The sequence below is a fragment of the Desmodus rotundus genome, chromosome 4 (genome assembly GCF_022682495.2).
Source record: "Desmodus rotundus isolate HL8 chromosome 4, HLdesRot8A.1, whole genome shotgun sequence".
NCBI classification, from domain to species: domain Eukaryota; kingdom Metazoa; phylum Chordata; class Mammalia; order Chiroptera; family Phyllostomidae; genus Desmodus; species Desmodus rotundus.
In genome coordinates, this window is record NC_071390.1 from 104,502,156 (window position 1) to 104,525,002 (window position 22,847).

The 22,847-nt window shown below is 39.1% G+C and overlaps 1 protein-coding gene across 5 annotated transcripts in view; it reads right to left on the bottom strand.

Moving 5' to 3' along the window:
- Positions 1 to 22,847, bottom strand: part of DIP2C (disco interacting protein 2 homolog C) — a 433,581-nt gene that overhangs the window by 187,963 nt on the left and 222,771 nt on the right. For all 5 annotated transcript variants that reach the window (XM_053922090.1, XM_053922089.1, XM_053922088.1 and 2 more), the window contains one exon: positions 19,953 to 20,063. In XM_053922090.1, coding sequence (XP_053778065.1) covers positions 19,953 to 20,063 — 111 coding nt within the window. The remainder of the gene's footprint in view (positions 1 to 19,952; positions 20,064 to 22,847) is intronic.

Sequence of the window (22,847 nt, forward strand, 5' to 3'; positions counted from 1 at the left end):
AATCAGGAGGAACCCAAAGAGGCCCACTCCAGGACACATCATAATCAAAATGGCAATATTCAAAGACAAGGAGAGAACCTTAAAGGCAGCAAGGGAGAAACAGCAAGTAACATACAATAAAGCCCTGATAAGGCTAGCAGCTGACTTTTCAGTGGAAACACTACAAGCCAGAAGGGAATGGCAAGAAATATTCCAAGTCATGAAAAGCAAAGGCCTACAACAATGATTACTCTACCCAGCAGGGTTCTAAATTAAAATGGAAGGTGAAATAAGGAATTTCCCAGACAAAAGAAGGCTGAAAGAATACACCTCCTCCAAACCACCTCTGCAAGAGATGCTAAAGGGATTACTTTAAGAACAGAAGAAAAAGAGAGACAGAGGAACACAGGTACAAAGGGGGTAAAATGGCAATGAACAAGTACCTATCAATAATAACCTTAAATGTAAATGGATTAAATGCTCCAATGAAAAGATATAGGGTAGCTGAATGGATAAGAAAACTTGACCCACACATATGCTGCTTACAAGAGACCCATCTCTGGACAAAAGACCTACACAGACTCAAAGTGAAGGGTTGGAAAAAAATATTCCAAGCAAATGGATAGGGGGGGAAAAAAAAGCTAGGGTAGCAATACTTATATCAGACAAAACAGACTTCAAAAGAAAGGCCATAAAAAGAAGCCCAGGACACTTCATAACACTCAAGGGAAGAATCCATCAAGATCCATCAATAAGACGTAAACATTATAAACATATATGCACACAATGTAGGAGCACCCAAATATATAAGGAAAATCTTGGAGGACTTCAAGAAAGATACAGACAGCAACACACTCATAGTAGGGGATTTCAACACCCCACGATCAAAAATGGACAGATCTTTCAAACAAAATATCAGCAAGGATATTGTGGCACTGAACAATGCCTTAGCTCAAATGGACTTACCTGATAAATATAGAACCTTTCATCCCAAAGAAGCAAAACACACATTTTTTTCAAATGTACATGGAACATTTTCAAAGACAGACCACATGATAGGACACAAAACAAGCCTCAACAAATTCAAGAAAACTGAAATCATATTAAGCATTTTCTCAGATCACAAGGGCCTGAAACTAGAAACCAACCTTAAGGAAAAAACTCAAAAACACTCACATTTGTGGAGATTGAATAGCATGCTATTAAACAATGAATGAGTCAATAATGAGATCAAGGAAGAAATTAAAAAAGTTTCTGGAAACAAATGAAAATGAACACACAACAGTCTAAAACCTATGGGACACAGCAAAGGCAGTCCTGAGAGGGAAATTCATAGCAATATAGGCCTACCTAAAAAAGACAGAAACATTTCAAATAAACAATCTAACCCTAAATCTACAAGAACTAGAGGGACAACAACAAACAAAGCCCAGAGCTTTGTAGAAGGAAGGAAATAACCAAGATCAGAGCAACATTAAATGACAGATACTAAAAGAACAATTCAAAGAATCAATAAATCCAGGATCTGGTTTTTTGAAAAGATAAACAAAATGGGCAAGTCATTAATCAGACTCATCAAGAAAAAAAGAGAGAGAACCCAAATAAACAAAATCAGAAATGAAAGAGGAGAGATTACAACTAACACCACAGAAATACAACACATCGTAGGAAGTTACTATGAACAAGTACCATATTTTTCTGATTATAAGATGCACCAGACCATAAGATGCACCTAGGTTTTAGAGGAGGAAAATAGGGGAAAAGAACCCTGCTACACCGCTGCTGCCCCACCCCCAAGCGAGCCAGGTAAGTTATATTCGGACTATAAGATGCACCCCCATTTTCCTCCCAAATTTGGGGCAGGGAAGTGTGTCTTATAGTCCAAAAAATACGGTGTATGCCAAGAAATTTGAAAACCTGGGTGAAATGGACAAATTTCTAGAAAAATATAATCTTCCAAAACTAAGTGAAGAAGCAGCAGAAAGCCTGAACAGACCAGTAACAGCTGATGAAATTGAAGCAGTAATCAGAAAACTCAGGGCACACAAAAGGCCTGAATCAGATGGTTTCCCAGGAGAATTTTATAAAACATTTAAGGAAGAGCTAACCCCTATCCTTCACAGACTATTTCAGAAAATCCAAGAAGAGGGAAGAATCCCAAACTCTTTTTATGAAGCCAGCATCATCCTAATCCCAAAAGCAGGTAAAAACACAACAAAGAAAGAAAATTACAGGCCATTGCTGACGAACATAGGTGCTAAAATCCTCAACAAAATATTGGCAAACTGTGGGGGGGAGTGGTGGGGGAAAATGCAGACAACTATACTTGAAAAACAATAAAAAGAAAAGAAAAAATAATATTGGCAAACCTCATCCAGCAATACATTAAAAAGATCATACAATATGATCAAATGGGATTCATCCCAGGGATGCAAGGATGGTAAAATATTTGCAAATTAATAAATGTACTACATCATATAAACAAAGGAAAGATAAACATCACACAATTATATCAATGGATGTGGAAAAAGCATTTGATAAGGTATAGCACCCATTTATGATAAAAATACTCAGCAAAGTGGGAGTAGAAGGAGCTTACCTAAACATAATAAAGGCCATAAACAAGAAACCTATGGGGAACATCATACTCAATGGGCAAAAACTAAAAGCTTTCCCATTAAGATCAGGAACAAGACAAGGATGTCTGCTTTTACCACTTCTGTTTAACATAGTATTGGAAGTCCTAGCCACAGCAATGAGAGAAGAAAAAAAACAAAGGCATTGAAGTTGGAAAGGATGAAGTTAAACTGTCATCATTTGCAGATGACATAATAGTGTACACAGAAAGTCCTATAGACTCCACCGAAGAAGCTACTCAATAAGTGAATTTGGTGGAACAGCAAGATACAAAGTCAATATTCAGAAGTCGAGGTCATTTTTGTACACCAACAACAAAATATCAGAAATGGAAATCAGGAAAAAAATCCCATTTGCTATAAGAACAAGAAAAAATAAAGTACCTGGGAATAAACCTAACCAAGGAGGTAAAAGACCTGAACTCAGAAAACTATACAACACTGAAAAGAAATTAAGGAAGACACAAATAAATGGAAGCATATACCATGGCCATGGATTGGAAGAATTAACATCGTCAAAATGTCCATACAACCCAAAGAAATTTATAGATTCAATGCAATCCCTATTAAAATAGCAATGACATATTTCACAGATATAGAACATTTCAAAAATTTATATGGATACATAACTGACCCTGAATAGCCTCAGCAATTTTGAGAAAGAAGAACAAAGTAGGAGGGATCACAATACCTGATATCAAACGATATTATAAGGCCACTGTAATCAAAACAGCCTGGTACTGGCATAAAAACAGGCACATAGACCAATGGAACAGAACAGAGAGACCAGAAATAAACCCAAGTCTTTACGGTCAATTAATATTTGACAAAGGAGGCAGGAGCATAAAATGGAGCAAAAACAGTCTCTTCAACAGATGGTGTTGGGAGATCTGGACAGCTACATGAAAAAAAATGAAACTCAAGCACAAACTTACACCATACACAAAAACAAATTCAAGGTAGATAAAAGACTTAAATATAAGTCACAAGACTACAAAAGTCCTACAGCAGAACACAGTCAGGAAAATCTCATATATTCCACACAGCACTATTTTTTTACAGATATGTTCCCTAGAACAAAAGACATAAAGGAAAGAAAAAACAAGTGGGATATCATCAAAATAAAAAGCTTCTGCATGGCTAAAGAAAACATCAGCAAAATGAAAAGGGAACCAACATTATGGAAAAATATTTTTGAAAATGATATAAAACCCCTGGACAAGGGTTTGGTCTCCAAAATACATAAAGTACTCATACAATTCAACATCAGGAAGCAACCCAATTAAAAAATGGGCAAAGGACCTGAACAGACACGTCTCCAAGGAGGACATACAGAGGGCCCAGAGATATGAAAGGAAGCTCAGCATCACTATCCAACAGAGAGGTGCAAATTAAAACCACAATGAGATATCACTTCACACCAGTCAGAATGGCCATCATAAACAAGTCAACAAACAACAAGTGCTGGCGAGGTTGTGAAGAAAAGGGAACCCTACTACACTGTTGATGGGAATGCAGACTGGTACAGTCTCTGTGGAAAACAGTATGGAATTTCCTCAGAAAACTAAAGATGTAATTGCCTTTTGACCCTGCTATTCCACTGCTGGGATCATACAGCAAGACTCCTGAAACACCAATTCAAAAGAACCTATACACTCCAATGTTCATAGCACCACAATTTATAATAACAAAGTATTAGAAGCAACCTAAGTGCCCATCAGTAAATGAATGGATCAAAAAACTATGGTACATTTACACAATGGAATACTACGCAGCAGAAAGAAGAAACTCCTAGCTTTTGCGACAGCGTGGATGGAACTGAACAGCATTATGCTAAGTGAAGTAAGTCAGATGGTGAAAGACAAATACCACATGATCTCATGTATAAGTGGAACCTAATCAACAAACAAGCAAGCAAAATATAACCAGAGACATTGAAATAAAGAACAAACTGACAGTAACCAGAGGGGAGTGGGGAGGGGATGAAACGGAGGGAAAAAGGGAAGGGTCATCAAGAAACATGTATAAAGGAGAGATGGACAAAGCCAAAGGGGGGTAAGATTGAGAGTGGGAGGTGAGATGGGTGGAACGGTATGGGGGGAGCATGGGAGACAATTGTACTTGAACAACAATTAAAAAAATAAAGAAAAATATTTTCATGCCAGTCCCTTCTAGCCTGTGAAGTATTCAAAGTGATGAAAGCAAGGACCCACAACCCAGATTACTCTATCCAGCAAAGCTATCATTTAGAATGGAAGGGCAGATAAAGTGTTCCCCAGACAAGGTAAAACTAAGGAGTTCTTCACCACCAAGCCATTCTTACATGAACTGATAAAGGGAGGTATATAAGAAAAAGAAGATGAAAACTATGAACATTGAAATGGCAAGAAATGCACAAGCACCAACAACTGAATCTAAAAACAAACTAAGCAAACAAGGAAAGCAGGAACAGAATCATAAATATGTAGATCATTTGGAGGGTTATCAGTTGGGAGAGGGCAGGGGGAGAATGGGGGTAAAGGTGCAAGGATTAAGAAGTACAAAGGTAGGTACAAAATAGACAGGGGGATATTAAGAACAGTATAGGAAATGGAGTAGCCAAAGAACTTATATGCATGACCCATGGGCATGAACTAAGGGAGGGATTGCTAGGAGTGGGGGTACCAGGGGGAGGGGAAAACTGGAACAATTGGAATAGCAAAATCAATAAAATCTATTAAAATAGTAACAGAAAAAAAATATATTTTCAGTTTTAAATTTTCTAATTACAAGTTACTTTTTTTAATTGTAAGTTACTCTTAAAGGAAAAACATAAGATTCCATTTGATTGATCCATTTTTTTACACAAAATTTCTTCCTTTGATTAGTTAATAGCCAATGAGATGCATATCAATCAACAACTACTCAACTGACCTCTCCCATGGATCTCGGATAAGTTCACCTGATTTACAAATAAATCCTAGAATCAGTGATGCGATAAGAGAGGTAAGATGTAGTCACAGTACTTTTACTTTTTGACAGCTTCTGGCACTACCAGCAATTTCTGTTTTGGGGAAAAAAGTCAGCAAAAACACTAACCTTGGGCAAATCATTAAATATCTGTAGAACTATCCATAAAATAAAGGAGTCATATTTAATGATCAAACAAACTCTTTTCAAAAAGGCAACTCTCTTTTATTTTAATCACAGCAGGGTTTTTATAAAAATTTGACAGGGTATTTCCAAAAAATCCTGGGAAATGTAATAAAATTTCGATAGCTTAAACAAAGGGCAACTACCAAATAGCCAGCGACCTGCTCAGGTAATGGGCAGGGGTCTCATTCCCAGTCCTTGCAGCACCGAGAGGCATCCCCCCCCCCGCCCCCCCCCCCCCCCCCCCCCCCGGCCCCGCATCCTGGATGGCGGCAAATGAAAGCAACACACTGTCGCTCTCCCAGTCCCTCTTTCTGTATGTTGGGAACAGGGACACACACACAGAGTAGAAAGACTCCCAAGCTCGAACAGATCGTTTCGGTTATTTCAGACTTACTTCCTAATCTTTCTTCAGCCTTTTCCTCCAAAGACCAGTTTTTAGGAAAGTAACCAAAATAACAGCAACTACACTGAAACCCGTGCTTGTTATACAGAGGGTGGAAGTGTCCCTGGGCTTTATGTGGCACCAAAACACCACCACAAACATTTATCTTTGTCCTCAGTGCCCAGAACAGTAATTTGACCTCTCATGCTTAAAACAAAATAAATATGACCACCACAACTGATATCCGCCTGCTCTTAAAGTTTTCAGAAGTTTTACATCCTCTTTACCTATGGTTTTCCTTCTTTTGCCTCAAACTTGGTATTTTTTTCTTCTCCTTATTTCCTAACCAATAATGATTTGGTCATTATAATTAAAATGCTTGTGTTAAAAATAATTTTATTTTAAAAAACTGAGTGAATAACACCAAAAATGTATTGAAAGGTGAACCTGAGACTATACTCTCTGATTTCTGACAATTTCTTCACTTACCATTCCCTCATGGGAAGAAAGTTGCAATGTTTTTCTTCCCATTTCGTTCTGTGAGCTGAGATTGTCTTACTGTGAGGAAGCTACAAGAGACACAGAAACATAAGATGCTTCCATAGTTCTGGGGAAATGACAGATTACGGAAGAGGTGAGGCTAAGAATCAGAATCCTGGCTCTGCCATTTATTAGCTGTAATACTGTAAATGTTTCAATCCCTCTAAGTCTGACTTTGATATCTCTAAAATGGGAACAAATCACAGTCACTACGGGAATGACGTAAGTTAAAATATAGTATAATCAAGCCTCTAGCTACCTGTCAGAGCAGGCACTCATTAATGACAGCTGCTTTCAGGACTATTGGGAAGCAATAGGTTTGGTACAGTGGGTTTGATAAAGTGAAAAGGCCTGAAGGTACCAGATTGCTGGTGGTTTCTACTTTGTTCCCACGAACTATAGCCTGAATTCTTGGAGTGACACTGTGTGATGCTCGTGGTCCTGCAAGACACACAGCACAGACCACAGTTTAACCTGTGAATGGTGCCCAATGAACAGGAAGACAGACGCTCACACTGACAACCCTGTGTATGGGCCAGGCCACCCACAGCCTCTGGTCTGCACCTTAGAAGTAAATCCCAAAGGACAGTCATGGACCATCAGTCATTTCTCTTCACAAAACTTCCTAGTTTTTGGCTCCTGTGCCAAAAGTCTCAGATGAAAGTTCTTAATATATTGGACAGAAACCTCAACTTTCCTTTTGGTTTCTTTAAATAGATAGCACTTGCATTCACTCTGAAAGAGACCAGTCTCCTGCAATACAACAAACAATGGAATATTTGGAGAATAAAGGTAAAATTAACCAGAACAGCTTTAGCCTCTCAGAAAAAGTTGTATCTTTGTAGATCAATGTGTTTACATTTAAGAGAAATTGATGCTTGCCCCTTCACTTCTTCCTTCTAATGTCCATTTTCTAGAGCTCAAAACATAAAATTAATAACACGTACGGTGACAGTTGTCCAACTTCAAAGACAACAGTGGATCAGTGGAAGTGACTGTTTTTTCTTTTTCTAAAAAAATGTTTTTAAAGATTTTATTTATTTATTTTTAGAGAGAGGGAAGGGAGGGAGAAAGAGAGACAGAGAAACATCACTGTGTGGTTGCGTCTTGCGCACCCCCTCCTGGGGACCTTCCAATTACACTTTACATTTTAAATTATTCTCTATGCTACAGGCACGTAGCATAGCGGCCAAACAGTCATATACTCCACAAAGTGGTCCCCTCAGTACTTCCGAGTATGTTTAGATTTGTAAGAAACCATCTAACTGCCTTCCTAAGTGGCTGTTCCACTTTGCATTCCTGCCACAATGAATGAGAGTTACTGTTGCTCCACATCTTTGCCAACATTTGGTATTGTCAGTGTTCTGGATTTTTGCCATTCTAAAAATGGTACCTCATTGTTGTTTTAATTTGCAATTCCTTAATGACCTATGACGTGGAGCATCTTTCATGTGCTTCTTTGCCATCTGTAGATCTTTTTTGGTGAGGTATCTGTTAAGGTCTTCTGCCCACTTCTTGACTGGGTTGCTTATTTCCTTACTCTGGAGTTTAAGAGTTCTTTGTATATTTTGGATACCAGTCCTTTACTAGAAATGAGTTTTGCAAAGATTCTTCTCCCAATATGTAGTTTATCTTTCCATTCTCTTAACTGTGTCTTTTGTAGAGCAGAAATTTCTGATTATAATGAAGTCTAACTTACCAATTTTTTCTTTAATGGATTGTGGTTTTGGTGTTGTATCTAAAAAGACATCACCAAAGTCATCTAGATTTTCTTCCATATCATCTTCTAAAAATTCTATAGCTTTTTGTTTTACATGTAGGTCCATGATCCATTTTGAGTTAATATTCATGAAAGCTGTAAGATCTGTGTCTAGATTCATTTTTTAACATGTGGGTGTCCAGTTGTTCTGGTGCTATGTATTGAAAAGATTGTCATTTCTCCATGAATGGCCTTTGTTTGTCAAATCTCAGGTGACTATATTCATGTGGGTCTGTTTCTGGGCTAATATGATCCATTAATCTATAAGTCTGTTATTTCACCAATACTTCACTGTCCCATTTCAAGTTTTATAGTAGGTCTTCAAGCTGAGAACTGTTAGTCTTCTGACTTTGTTTTTCTATATTGTGTTGGCTATTTTGGGTCTTTTACCTTCCCATATAAACTTTAGAATTAGTTTGTTGGTATTCACAAAATAACTCTCTGGAATTGTGGCTGAAAATGCATTTAACCTATAGATCAAATTGGGAAGAACTGACATCTTAAAATTACTGAGTCTTCCTATCCATGTATATGGAAACTTTCTCTATTTATTTAGATATTTAATGATTTCTTTCATCACTTTTACCATTTTCTCATAGGCCTTGTACATTTTTTAGAGCTCTACTTAAGTATTTCATTTATTTGGTGCTAATTTAAATGACATTGTATTTTAATTTTAAATTCCAACTGTTTGTTACTTGTATATAAGAAAGTGATTGGTTTTTGTACATTAACTTTATTTTTTTAATTTATTTTTTTAATTTTTTATTGTTATTCAATTATAGTTGTGTGCCTTTTCTCACCATCCCTCCACCCCACCCCAGCCGAACCCCCCTTCCTCCCCCATGTACATTAACTTTATATCTTGCAACCTTGCTAAAACTGCTTATTAGTTTCAGACTTTTTTCTTGATTCTTTGGGATTTTCTAAATAGCCAATCATGTTATTTGTGAATAAAGACAGTTTTATTTCTTCCTTCCCAGTCTGTACACCTTTTGCTTCCTTTCCTTAGCTAGGGCTTGCAATATAATGCTAAAGAATAGCTGGGAGAGGGGACATCCTTGCTGTGTTCCTGATCTTAGCAGGAAATCATTTAGTTTCTTGCCATTAAATGTGATGTTAACTCTAGGTTTTTTTGTAGATGTTCTTTATCAATTTGAGAAAGGTTCCCTTCTATTCCTAATTTCCTGAGAGTTTTTATCACAAATGGATATCAGATTTTTGTCAAACAAATTTTTGGATATATTGATAGTCATGTGCTTTTTTTTAGTCTGTTGAATGTGATGGATTACATTAATTGATTTTTAAATATGAAACCAGACTTACATACCTAGAATAAGTCCCACTTGGTAACAGTGTATCATTATTTTTACATATTATTGGATTTGATTTGCTAATATTTTGAAGAATTTTATGTCTATGTTCATGAGAGATACTAATCTGTAGTTTTCCTTTACTGTAATGTCTTGCCCTGGTGGTATGGCTCAGTGGATTGAGCACCAACCAGTCTGCGAACCACAGGCTTGCCAGTTTCATTCCTAGTCAGGGCACATACCTGGGTTGCAGGCCAGGTCCCCTGTAGGGGGAGTATGAGAGGCAACCACACATTGATGTTTCTCTCCTTCTCTTTCTCCCTTCCTTCCCCTCTCTCTAAAAATAAATAAATAAAATATGAAAAAAAATGATTGTAATGTCTTTCTCTAGTTTTTGTTTTAGATTAATGCTGGATTCATAGAATGAATTAGGAAGTATTTCCTATGCTTTTATCTTCAGGAACAGAATATAAAGAATGGGTATGGGGCTTGCAGCAGGGGCGAGAGAAACTCCCAGCCTCACAGAAGAGTTCGTTGGAGAGACACACAGGGTCCTAGAATGTACACAAGCCCACCCACCCAGGTAATCAGCACCTGAAGGGCCCAATTTGCTTGTGGGTAGCTGGGGAAGTGACTGAAAGCCAACGAGACCTGAGCAAGCAGCACTGTTCCCTCTCTGACCCCTCCCCACATACAGTGCCACAACACAGCAAAGTGGGTTGCCCCACCCTGGTGAATACCCAAGGTTCCACCTCTTACAACATAACAAGCATGAGTCAAAACAAACAAACAAACAAAAAACCCCCTGCCCAAATGAAAGGACTGATCAAAGCTCCAAAAATAGAACTAAGTAAGCAATGAAGAGATAGCCAACCTATCAAATGCAGAGTTCAAAACACTGGTAACAGGATGCTCACAGAAATGATTGACTATGGTTGCAAAATAGAGGAAGAAGTGAAGGCTATGCAACATGAAATAAAGGAAAATGTACAGGGAACCAACAGTGAAAGGAAGGACACCAGGACTCAAATCAATTATTTGGAGTAGAAGGGAGAAATAAACATTCAACCAGAACAGAATGAAAAACAAGAATTCAAAAAAATGAGGGGAGGCTTACGAACCTCCAGGACAACTTTAAACATTCTAACATCAGAATCATGGGGTGCTAGAGGGAGAACAGGAAGAGCAAGAAATTGAAAACGTATTTGAAAACATAATGAAGGAGAACTTCCCCAATCTGGACAAGGAAATAGACTTCTAGGAAGTCCAGGAAGCTCAGAGAATCCCAAAGAAGCTGGACCCAAGGAAGCACACACCAAGGCACATCATAATTACATTACCCAAGATTAAAGATAAGGAAAGAATCTTAAAAGCAGCAAGAGAAAAGGAGACAGTTACCTACAAAGGAGGTCCTGTAAGACAATCAACTGATTTTGCAAAAGAATCCTTGCAGGCAAGAAGGGACTGGAAAGAAGTATTCCAAGCCATCAAAGTCAAGGACCTACATCCAAGATTACTCTATCCAGCAAAACTATTATTTAGAATGGAAGGGCAGATAAAGTGCTTCCCAGATAAGGTCAAGTTAGAGGAGTTCATCATCACCAAGCCCTTATTATATGAAATGTTAAAGGGATTAATCTAAGAAGAAGAAGATGATAAAAAATACAAACAGAAAAATGACAATGAACTCACAACTATCAACAACCAAACTTAAAGAAACAAACAATAAAAAAACACAAGCAAACAACCAGAACAGGAACAGAATCACAGAAATGGAGATCACATAGAGGGTTATCAGTGGGGAGGAGAAGGGGGCAATGGGTGAAAAGGTACAGGGAATAAGAAGCATAAATGGTAGATACAAAATACACAGGGGGAGATTAATAATTATGGGAAATGGAGAAGCCAAAGAACTTACATGTAGAACCCATGGACATGAACTAAGGTGGGGGGATGTTTGTGGGAGGGGAAGTGCAGGGCAGAAGGGAATAAAGGGGAGAAAAAGAATGGGACAACTGTAATAGCATAATCAAAAAATATATTTAAAAAAATAAATATAAAGAATAGTATGATTTCTTCCTTAGCTGTCTGGTAGAATTTGCCAGTGAACCTATCTGGGCTTGGTGCTTTGTTTTGGGAGGTTATTAATTATTGATTCAATTTTTTAAAAGACATAGTCCTATACAGATTGTCTATTTCTTCTTGTGTGTTTGGGTAGACTGGGTCTTTCCAAGGTATGGGTCTATTTCATGTAGGTTATCAAATTTGTGGGCACAGAATTGTTTGTAATATTCCTTTATTATCCTTTTATGGTTTATGAGATCAATACTGAGGGTTGCTTTTTCATTTCTGATGTTACTACTATGTGTCACCCTCTATTGTTTTCTTAGTTAACCTGGCCAGAAGTTTATCAATATATTGATCTTTTCAAAGAACCAGTTTTTGGTTTCTTCAATTTTCTCTGATTTTCCATTTTCAATTTTATTAGTTCTCCAACTTTTATTTCTTTTCTTCTTTGGATTTACTTGGCTCTTATTTTCCTAGTTTCCTAAGTTTGAAGCTTCGACGATTGATTTTAGATCTTTCTTCTTTTCTAATATATGCATTCAATGCCATACATCTGCCTCTAAGCAAGGCCTTTGCTGCAGCTCACAGATTTTGATCATTTGTATTTATCCTTTTACATTCAAGATATTTTTAAAATTTCTCTTAGACTTTTTCTTTTTCCAAGTTTATTTAGGCAGAGTATATTGTTTAATCTCTTAAGTTTTCTTTATGTAGGTCTGAGCATCTGGCCAATCCACCTTCAGTCTACTGATGAGCCATTCTTCATTTCTGTCACGATGTTTTTTATTTCTAGGACTGCTTTTAGATTCTTTTTTAGAGACTCCACTTCTCTGCATATATTACCATCCCCAATTCTGGAGTGGCAGTTCGCCCAATGACCTCAGTTCTTTCACAGGTAGAAGAAGGGATGTTGACTTTCCATTTGTTAAGCATTTCTCTTGTGATGGGGATGGCTGTGACAACTTGCATGCTTCCACTACATGCTGGAGTGGAAACCAAGTCTGTATCCTCTACTCCATTTCATTCTCTTTATTAGTTTCTCATTGCCTAGATGAGTTTACAATACTCCGTAAATACTCCTATCTTTTTAAGATAAATCCTTATATCTTAAATGTCTAGAATCACAGCTTAGTTAATATAAATATTTTAGGCTATCAACTTCTTTCTAAGTACCTTACTGGCGCATCACACACATTTTGATGAATTTTTTCCCCCTTTAAACACAACCTCTTTAACATGTTCCTACTTTCAGCCAGGAACCCATCCCAACTCAGCTAATCTAGTCTATGTGTTCCTCCAACACTGACATTTCTAAAATGCAAACCTGACTGCATTGTTTCTGTTTAAATGGCTAGGAGCTGATATCAAGATTAGCTTTATTAGTTTTGGACAAACAGGCTTTATTGATCTGTCTTAAGTGCCTCTCCCACCTTCGCCCCCACTCTTACACAACCTTGGCCCAAGAACTGCACTGTGAAGGAGAAATTCCTATTGCGCTGGTGACTTCCATATCTGTACAGCCCAGTACAGCAGCCACTTGCAAAAACAACAAAAAAAAATGTGGTTAATGAAGCAAAAGAAATTTAAATTTTACTTCACTTTAATTAATTTAAATTTAAAAGGCCCCACATGGCTTTGGCCACCTCATTTAACAGTGCGGCTGTACTCAAAGAAGTCTGTCCTTCACAGAAACTCTTTAGTTCAGAGTGAAATCTGACTTAATGTCTTCTTGTGTCTTACTCTGATGTAAATAAGAAACTGTTATTTCCTGATTTATACTGGAGTACATAAATTAATGAAAGCTGAATTGTTCAGAGAGAACACAAGTTACAGAGTATCAGTAAATTCAAGTTGACTAGATAAAGAAAAACCTCAATCTAGGAAATTAAACTGTAGCATCATAGAAGAAATTATTATAGGATGAATAAATTATTTTCTATATATTCTATATTTCTCTCTCGCCTATATTACATAGCAGAATACCCAGAACACAAAATTATTTGCACATCTGTTGTATGAACAATGCTAGGATATAAGTCCTTACTCTCAGAAACTGAACACTGCCACAAACCAGACTTTAATGTCAGCATAAAAATCAGACTTGGGGTGGATTCACATGTAGGAGTGTCTAGTTCATATTATCAATTCTTAAAGAAAGAATTATGTTTTTACAAGACTCATAGCAATGGTTCTCAAACTCTCTGACTCACAGAACACTTTAAACTCTTAAAAACTAAAAAGAAATTGCTGAAAGCCCTTAAAAGCTTTGCTTATAAGATTAATACTTGCAGGTTCACTGCATTACAAAGTAAACTTTAAAACTTTCAAACACAGGACTTCACAATCATGGCTTCCGCTGGCTGTCAGAACCATAACATTCCCACAGGTCACGCAGCCTCTGGAAGAATCCAGCGTGCATTCATGAAACACTGAGAGTGAAAAGGGCAAACAAAGTGTTAGTGTTACTGTGAAGACAGTCTCACCTCACGAACGTCCTGAAAGGGCCTCGAGGTCCCCAGAGCCCCTAGGCTACTTGAGTCGCGGTGCTCAGGGAAGACAGGGCTCCACCAAGTTTTCCCGGGAATACACACGAGGATGGGTCAGGGCGGCTAACTACTGAGAGGCAGCTACCTAGTCCATGTGCACACATAAAATCCAAGGCGTGGTTTTTAAATCATTTCTAAGTTCAAAAAAAGGCAAAACAATCATTTTTAACGTATCTGGAAATTGCTGCATTTTAGTTTTAATTTTCTTCCTTGCTATAGTGGGTCTTGGTGAAACAGACATAACACAGATCTCAAGGGTTCCCCTCACCCAGGGGGTCTGGTTGGGAGAAAAGGGGTGTTTAAAAATACCTAGAGTGTTTTAAACTCTAATTTATATTTTATCAAGTAACTGTAACAAAGTGTCTAATACAAAGACACCTGTTCATCATTCATTCACTTTCCAGATCAAATTCAAGTTTCCAAAGAAAGTTATTTATAAGAAGAGAAGTGAACACTGTTACCAAGAATTCAACTCTGGCAGCTGAAGCTCAGTGCACTGAGTGCCGGCCTGCAGACCAAAACGCTGTCAGATTCCCAGTCCGGGCGCACGCCTAGGTCCCCAGCTGGGGGCGTGCAAGAGGCAACAAATCGATGTTTCTCTCGTATATTAATGTTTCTCTTCATCTCTTTCTCTCCCCCCCACTCTCTAAAAAATAATAAAATATATATATTTTAAGAATTCTCGTAAGAACTCATTATGATGTAAGGCTATGGGTGTAGAATTGAAATACAAAAATATTGCCAGGAGAGATTAAATTTGAGGCTGTATGATTGACTAGATTGATTGTTAATTAGGTCAATTATCTCAGAGATAACAGAATTACTTCTTGGCTGGTATAATTTGGTCACTGAAACAACCAAGGAAACTCTACTGCAAGTTAAGTGGTCAAAGAAATTCAGAAAGCAAACTCTCCTGAGGGCCTCCTTTTGAATATCTTAAGTCTTCCATCCTGGCTCAGGAGAAAAGAAACCAGGAAATCCCAAAACATTGTACACTGGCAGTAGACTAAAATCAGCTAAGATTTCATACTGCAATTTTTAAAAACGATGTAAGACTATATATCCTAAGAAAAAGTAATTTATATTAGTGAAATGTCTAAAATTACTACCCATATCACTGGATTATCAGAGAATAAGCGAAACTACCAAGTGAGCCCTCAGTGTGCCTCGGGCCCTCCTTACCTTGCCTCAGGGCGGCTGTCGTGATATATAAAAGGTGGGGTGGCCTCGGTGTTGACCATAGAGAACGAGAACCCCAGCTGGTATTTCACAGGCATATAGAAAGATCCTCTGGATGGGTCTGTCCCATATGGAAATTAAGCAGTCATTATTCAAAATTGAGAGGAGCACACACCTTTTTTCCTGTTCCAATTTAATCTTTGTTGTATTTTTTAGAGGAGTACAAACTTTTAAAAATTGTAATAGTACATACGGAATAACATTGTCCCTGCCTTACACGACACTTCAAGGAATGGCTGTACAATTTTTCATCATATCTTTTACATGGCAGGTGAATAGCTGAGGCAAATTCCACCATCTCTAGCCTAGGAATGAAAGAAACCTTCATTCTCCAAAGGCAGGCCCAGAGGCCATCCTCTACGCAGGTGCATCATCTGACACCTAGGACTCACCCGTACTTTCCTTTCCCACACGCCCCTGTATTAACTCAGCCTTAGGGCCCTACTGCTATTACCTTCTGAACATATCTCACATCTTACAGCACTGAGTCATCTCCTAAACACGCATGTATAGTAGGCACTGAGGGTCATTGCAATTTCTCCGCTTCTAATCCATACTCCACTGTGCTAACCAAAGCAATTTCTAAATGCTAAAACTGCTCCTGTCATATCTGTGCCTAAAATCTTGAAGTGGTATTCCATCAGTGGTATTCCAGCATCTTCAGGATACAGTGTAATTTCCAGAGCACGGTATAACAGATACCTTAAAAATCTGCCCCCCACCACACCTGTACGTAATTTCCTGCTTTCCCCCAAATCTGCTATGCTCCCTCATCTTCCTTCCTTTCAAAACTATTAACTAGGCAACATTTTATGTGTCTGGCATACATGAATGAACAAAACAAAGATTCTGTCTTTTTGGATCTTATGTTTTTATGGCAGGTAGATGGTTAACAGATGATAGATCATAGAAAGACAACTCATAGGCAAGTAGGTAAATAATGTATAGCTAACTAGACAGGTGATTGATATAGGTGGGTAAGTGAAGGCTGATAATAGATGATAGATTATCGATAGAGATGTGTGATAGACAGGGAGATGGGCTGATAGATAGAAAGACAGTAGACAGATAAGTGTTGGGGTTATGACAGCAACGGATACAAATGCATCAGGGTGGGGAAGCATGGGGATCATGTCTAAAGTTATGTGGTGCTTTACCATTTTCTTTGGGTGGTCGGAGAATACCTCAGGAAAAGCAGTCACACCTGAGCAGAGACCTAAAGAAGGTAAGGAAACCAACAGTGTGTGTATATCAGGAAAGAACACTCTAGGCAGAGGAACAGATAATGTACAGGCCTACAGCAGTCAGGTGCCTGTGTGCTAGAAAACCACCCAGGACACCAGTGCAGTTGCAGAGGGGAGATATGTGAAAGACGAGATCAAGGAGGAATGGAAGCCAGACCATGCAAACAGTGGATCCTTATGGGAATGTGATTCTCACTCTGAGAGCAATGGGAACTGTTGGGATGCTTGAGCAGAGGAGGGTTGCCAGCTGACACGTGTTCAGGACCTCACAGTGCTGTGAACAGCCTCCTCAGAGACCACGCTACACAGTAACATTTGCCCTTCAGTTCACTGGTCTGGTTCTTCCTTAGATTGTGAACTCCTTAGAGAGGGTGGTGGCTGTGTCTTACTTTCTCTGGAGCTCTCTAGCACCAAGCAGATCAGGAAGAAAATTTCATCACACTCCTCGGGAGCTGGATGCTCAGATGGAGCTCCAGGACTGTGCTGGCGACTGGAGGGGCTGAGCGCTAGTCTTTGACCTTAGGCCTAGAGTCCAAAGTTCAGCCACAGGGACGGGGTGATCTCAACAACTGGGCAGAAAGGGTGACCAAATAAGAGAGGAATCCAGAAGTATGTAGAGGAAGTGGGATAGGCAGCCTGGAGAGATGCCCCTGGGAAACCAAGCCACAAGGTCAGGAGCCTGTTAGAACTCTGCAGCCTAGATGTGGGGAGAGGGAGGAAGTACCAAGTGCTGATGTCCCAGTGTGGAGCTCTAACTGGAAAGGACTAACACTAACTGCAGCTTTTTCTTCACGGCTCCTCCACCTCACAGTGATGTGGGTGAGGAATTAATATGATTCTAAAGTAGGGCTTGAGGTGGGCTGGACCCAGATGGAACTAGTTTTCTTTGCAGAGGCCTATGGTGGCCATGTTTCTACCCACTAGTGAAAATAATCCCTGACGTTGCTTGATTCTTGTCCTCAGCCCACACCTTCCCATAGTACACTGCTCTCCCACATCCTCTCTTCCATCCTAGAAGATGGAAAGTAATGTACACAGGTGAGCTGACATGTACCTGAGGCCAAGGACTCACCATCCGTGCTGTGTTAACCTCTCTCAGACTTCTACTATCTGACCATCTGTCCTACCCGCCCCCTAAATAACTGGGAGGATTTGCAAAACACAGTGCACCTTATCAAAGGCCACATAAACATTGGGGTTTATCATCTCCACCCTCATTATCAGTAAAGACAGATAATCTGGGAAATAGACTTGCTGGGATTTAATTTCTATCTAAATTTTAAAAATTAGCAGAGAGAGTTAAAGGTTAGAAATGGACCCAAGATAACAATCTTTGTGGTAAGAGAGCAGATGACAGGGAAGACAGAGCTAGATTCGCATCCCATTTTGAATGAGCTACTCACTGCAATATCATTAATAATCACATTCCTTCCTAAACTTCCATTATCTCATCTATAAAATGAAAATAAGAGCACGGCATTAGCTTCTGTGAGAACTGAAGATACTGATGATGGTAAGCATATGTCTTCATGTCTGGTCTACAGGTGTGTCTACTGTATGTGGGACTCTGGGTCTCTACACGTGTGTCTTCCATATGTAGGAGTCTGTGTGTGTCTTCGGGATGTGTGACTACATGTGTCTACTGTATGTGGGACTATGTATCTACGTGTGTGTGTCTATATGTGTATGCACATATAGAAAATACTAGCAGAAGTTGTCAAGGTGAAGGAGTTAATGCAAAGGTTTCATAGTAAGCTGACAGCACACATTAGCATGCCTCTTCCCTCCTAACTATCTGAAAGGAACCTCTGAGGTGTCTAAATGGCTAAGATGGGTTTTTGCTATGTGCTGGGTGTTAAAACACCTTTGAAAAACAGAAGGTGGATTTGAGAACAAACTTCTGCCTTCTTTCCATCCCCAAGTATTGACCTGGGCATCAAGACATCTTCAGAAGGGTTGAGAAAACAGGAAGAGGAGCAGTAAGGCTGCACTTGGCCTTGCTTAGTTTCTTGAGTCCTTTCTTCTTGCTTGTGCAAATAATTACTCCCGATGCCATAAAATCTCTGCCTTACCACTTCATTGCCTCTAGAAAGGAGAATAGGACCAGAAAGCAGACAGGTCCTTAGAGGTAATGGTGGTGGTTTATAAGCCTGCATTAATGGAAAGATTCACGAAACATGGACCTGCCTGGCCCTGGTATGAACCAGCTGAGCTATTATTCCATTTACCATAACCTTAGCTTCCTCTTCTGCAACATGAAACAGTAATAAGCACTTCACCCATTTGTTATAAAAACTAAGTGAAATGATGTCTGTGAAAGTACTTTGCCAACGAGAAAGTGATATACAAATATTATAATTCAGATCACTACCCTCAGCAACCCACACGCGCCCTGAACTGGTGTCACACCAACAACACGTGCCGATAGTTTTCTTCTAAAAATTGTAGTTAGGGAACTAGGAATGAACAACTTGAATCTAGATGTTGGGGTTAGGGGGAAAGAATCTCTCAAAAAGTACTTAAAATAGTAATCACAAAACAAGTTTTCTGATGCTAAATAAATTCAAGCTAGCCAAGCCCAGGTAACGATCACAATAAAACGGAATTACCAAGATAGCGCTCCTGTAGACAGCATCATAAAACACAAAGGCAGTAACACAGAATATAAAACATTTTAGGGATTTTGATTCTTTTTTGAAAACTGTACTTAAGAAATTACTGAGGTTGAAAGAGAAGAAAAAAATTATACTAGTAACCAATATCATTGAAATGATAACCAAACTGTTGAACAGTGACACCTAAAAAAATAGTTAGGGTCATGAGAAGTTACTATTTTTTTAACTATCAAATTCTAAATAGTAAACAACACTATCTTTAAAAATGTGAAAACAGTTACTGTTTACTGAGTTTTAATGTGTTTGGAGAGAACATTTGTGTTTGAGGGAGGATGTCATCGCCTGTGTGTCACAGAATGAGTCACAAGAACATTCAAACACACGTACTTCTGCCTCACATACACAGAGCTGCTCCAGACATGCGTCCACTCGGCCATTTCACCACCCGCATTACAGAGCAGGGTATTAGTGACCTCATGCCCACACAGGTGCCTTACCTGACCGATAGCGCTCATCTCGTGACCCTGAGGACCTTCGGCGGTGATAGCGAGAGGAAGAGGAAGGAGTAACTGGAGCCCGGCGCTCTGGCGGCAAAGCTTGATCCACCCCTGGGTTAAGGGAAATAGCAAAGTAAGGTGAAGCTTCACTTAGCAACTGGACTTAACTTACTTTGGGGAGCAAATCATTTGGTAGAATAAAGCCCTGGCTCACTGCACTCCCACAGCTGAGCTAGAGCTCATATGGGAGTGGGCATGGGGACGTGGTGGACGATGTCCAGGAGAGGGAGAAGCATCCAAGGCAGGGCAAGACTCCCACCCTCACTGCAGCCGTTAGAAACAGGCTCCGGAATACCACAAACCTCTAAGAGTTCCTGGAAAGAGATGCAAACTAAGCCGCAAGCAATGTCTGAAATCTTTAGGGTTTGGATAAAAAAAATAAAAGAGAAAGAAAATGGAGTCCAATGCACAGAATCAATTAATGATGTTCTTTAATAAACAAAAAGAAAGCTGTGAAAAAAACACTTGAGAAAATTAAAAATTACATTTATCATTAAGTTAAAGAAAACTTTAAAATAAATCTTATAGGATATTTTAACAATGTCATTCAGGTATCGAGGATTGGGCATAAGCTTCTATCTTTGTTCATTCAAAATTTCTAACTCTTTGGAATCTTACTCCATTTGAAGTTAAATGATTGAACAAACTGTATTTCAATATGGCTTTGATGCCTTACCAAAAATATTAACATGGTTAAAAATGATTCAGTGGGTATGGGTCAAACACTGACCTAAATCTGGAAATCACGATACCTCTTACACTTCAGAACTAGAGCAGTAAAAGCACGATCTAGAGAAAAGTAAGTATACTATGAGCAAATTGACTCATTACAGTTCAGATACGAAGAAATTCTGAGCACTGACCATTAAACATTAATTGCTACTTCTTCAGAAAAGGACCAGTAATACGTGACAGGAAGTAAACCGGACACAGCAAAGTTAACAAAACAATGAGCAGTCCTTGGTTCTCCATGATGGCTCCAGGAGAGTCATCTGTCCCCGGGTTTAATGTTCCTCTAATGGTGATTTCTGCATCTCGATCTCTGATGGCATGTCTGTGGGTCCACACAGGAGGTGAGCTAGATTAGAACTGTGGAAAAGATAACTAGACTATAGCCACATGTGAGATCTGTAAATTCTTCACGTAGCAAGCACACTGACATCATTAACTAACAGTTCTTGGTAACTGGAATATTCACAGCTACCAAACTTCTTCCAGTTACCATCTACAAACGATCGTTTAAAATGGTCTTTTCCAAAATCGCTTAATTTTTTTATCAAACACATGCACGGAATTTATCAAATGTACAGAATTTTTAAATGATCCTTTTATAAATTACTCTATTTTTATGAAACAGGTGCATGAAAATCAAAGAGTACTATTAAGTATTATGATAAAAAAGTTACCTTGTGTTTACATTGGAATTCATACATATGGAGTCATAATCGTACGCAATTGTCCACGTCAGACAATACACTGGCTTCTCCCGCACATCACCACGGCCAGGACCACATCACTACTAGGGTCATGAGTTGGCAGTATGCTATGAATACCTTCCTATTTTACATTTTTTGTTATTCTTCAGTTAATATATGTATCTTTTTGTTCCATTATCTTGGTTTTCAATGTACCTATTGCTAATCCTTTTAAAACTATCCAAAAGCAGTGAAAAACCCTTTCCAGGTCTTTTCTCCCCTGGGGTCAAACACTGACAATCTGGTGACAGTGTTTTAGTTTGAAATTTTCTTTTCTTTGAAGACCTCCCTCTTGGAATCCCCTCCTGCTCTCATCCTGGCTGGCTGGCCCAGGCTTGCTGCATAACTGCCATAGTACAAGTCAGAACTCTAAGCAAAATTATCTGTAACTCTGAAAATTTATTTGTATAAATATATTTGAAAATTATTTGCATTCATTGCCTTTCATGTCAATTACTGTTGCTGAGATGTTAAATGTCATTCTGAAGTTATAATCATTATGCAAAACCTGTTGTTTTTCTCTCTTCTGTCAACTTCTATAATTTCTTCTTTATTACCATCAAAGGAGTGGCAAGAAGTGTTTTCTTCCTGGGGCGCTGGCATCGCCAGGTCTATTCCCAGCAGTTCTTTTATCTGGGCTGCTCCATCTGCCCAAAGATGAGGCCTGTGGTCTCCTGTCTTGTGACCAAACACAGGAACGTTCATAATTCGGGGCTGGATTCTTCTTTCCCTCCAGAATGCATGCTCTGATTTAGCACCTGTGGGGTCAGTACTGCCTGGTGTCCCTAAACCTGGAGGCTCTCAGTCCATTTTTCCAGAGAACAAACCTCTCTGAAGAGTAGAGAGGACATGGATCACCTGCTTCCTAGATCCCATGCTTCCCCCCACCCGAGCTTTCAACACCTTCATCCGCTGCCCCCCACGCCGGGCTGATCCGGGCTGATTGAGGTGTCTTACACATCACAGAAACCTGTCGCCGTTTCTTCCCTTCTCCTGTCCTGTGGCTTTACACTTTAACTGTTTACTGATGTCTTAGTGCAGTTCTGGAAAGAATAGCTAAATAGATAGTTTGAAGCAGTCAAGGTTACACAGGGACAGATTCGTATATACATTTAATATTTCACTTTCATTCTCAGTACTGCTACCTTCCTCGTTTATTCAAACATGCTTCCTGGGACTACCTTCTACCTTGACCCCTTCTGGGCCCCTAGGTGGCCACGTACATCCTCTGAGACATACACAAGTCCCGACACTCACACACTTGCACCAGCGACAGGACTAGCCTATGCGTGGACCCCACACATCTGTTCTCAGTTGGCTAATATGCAGCAAACATGGCAACACTTACTCTCATAGGCTG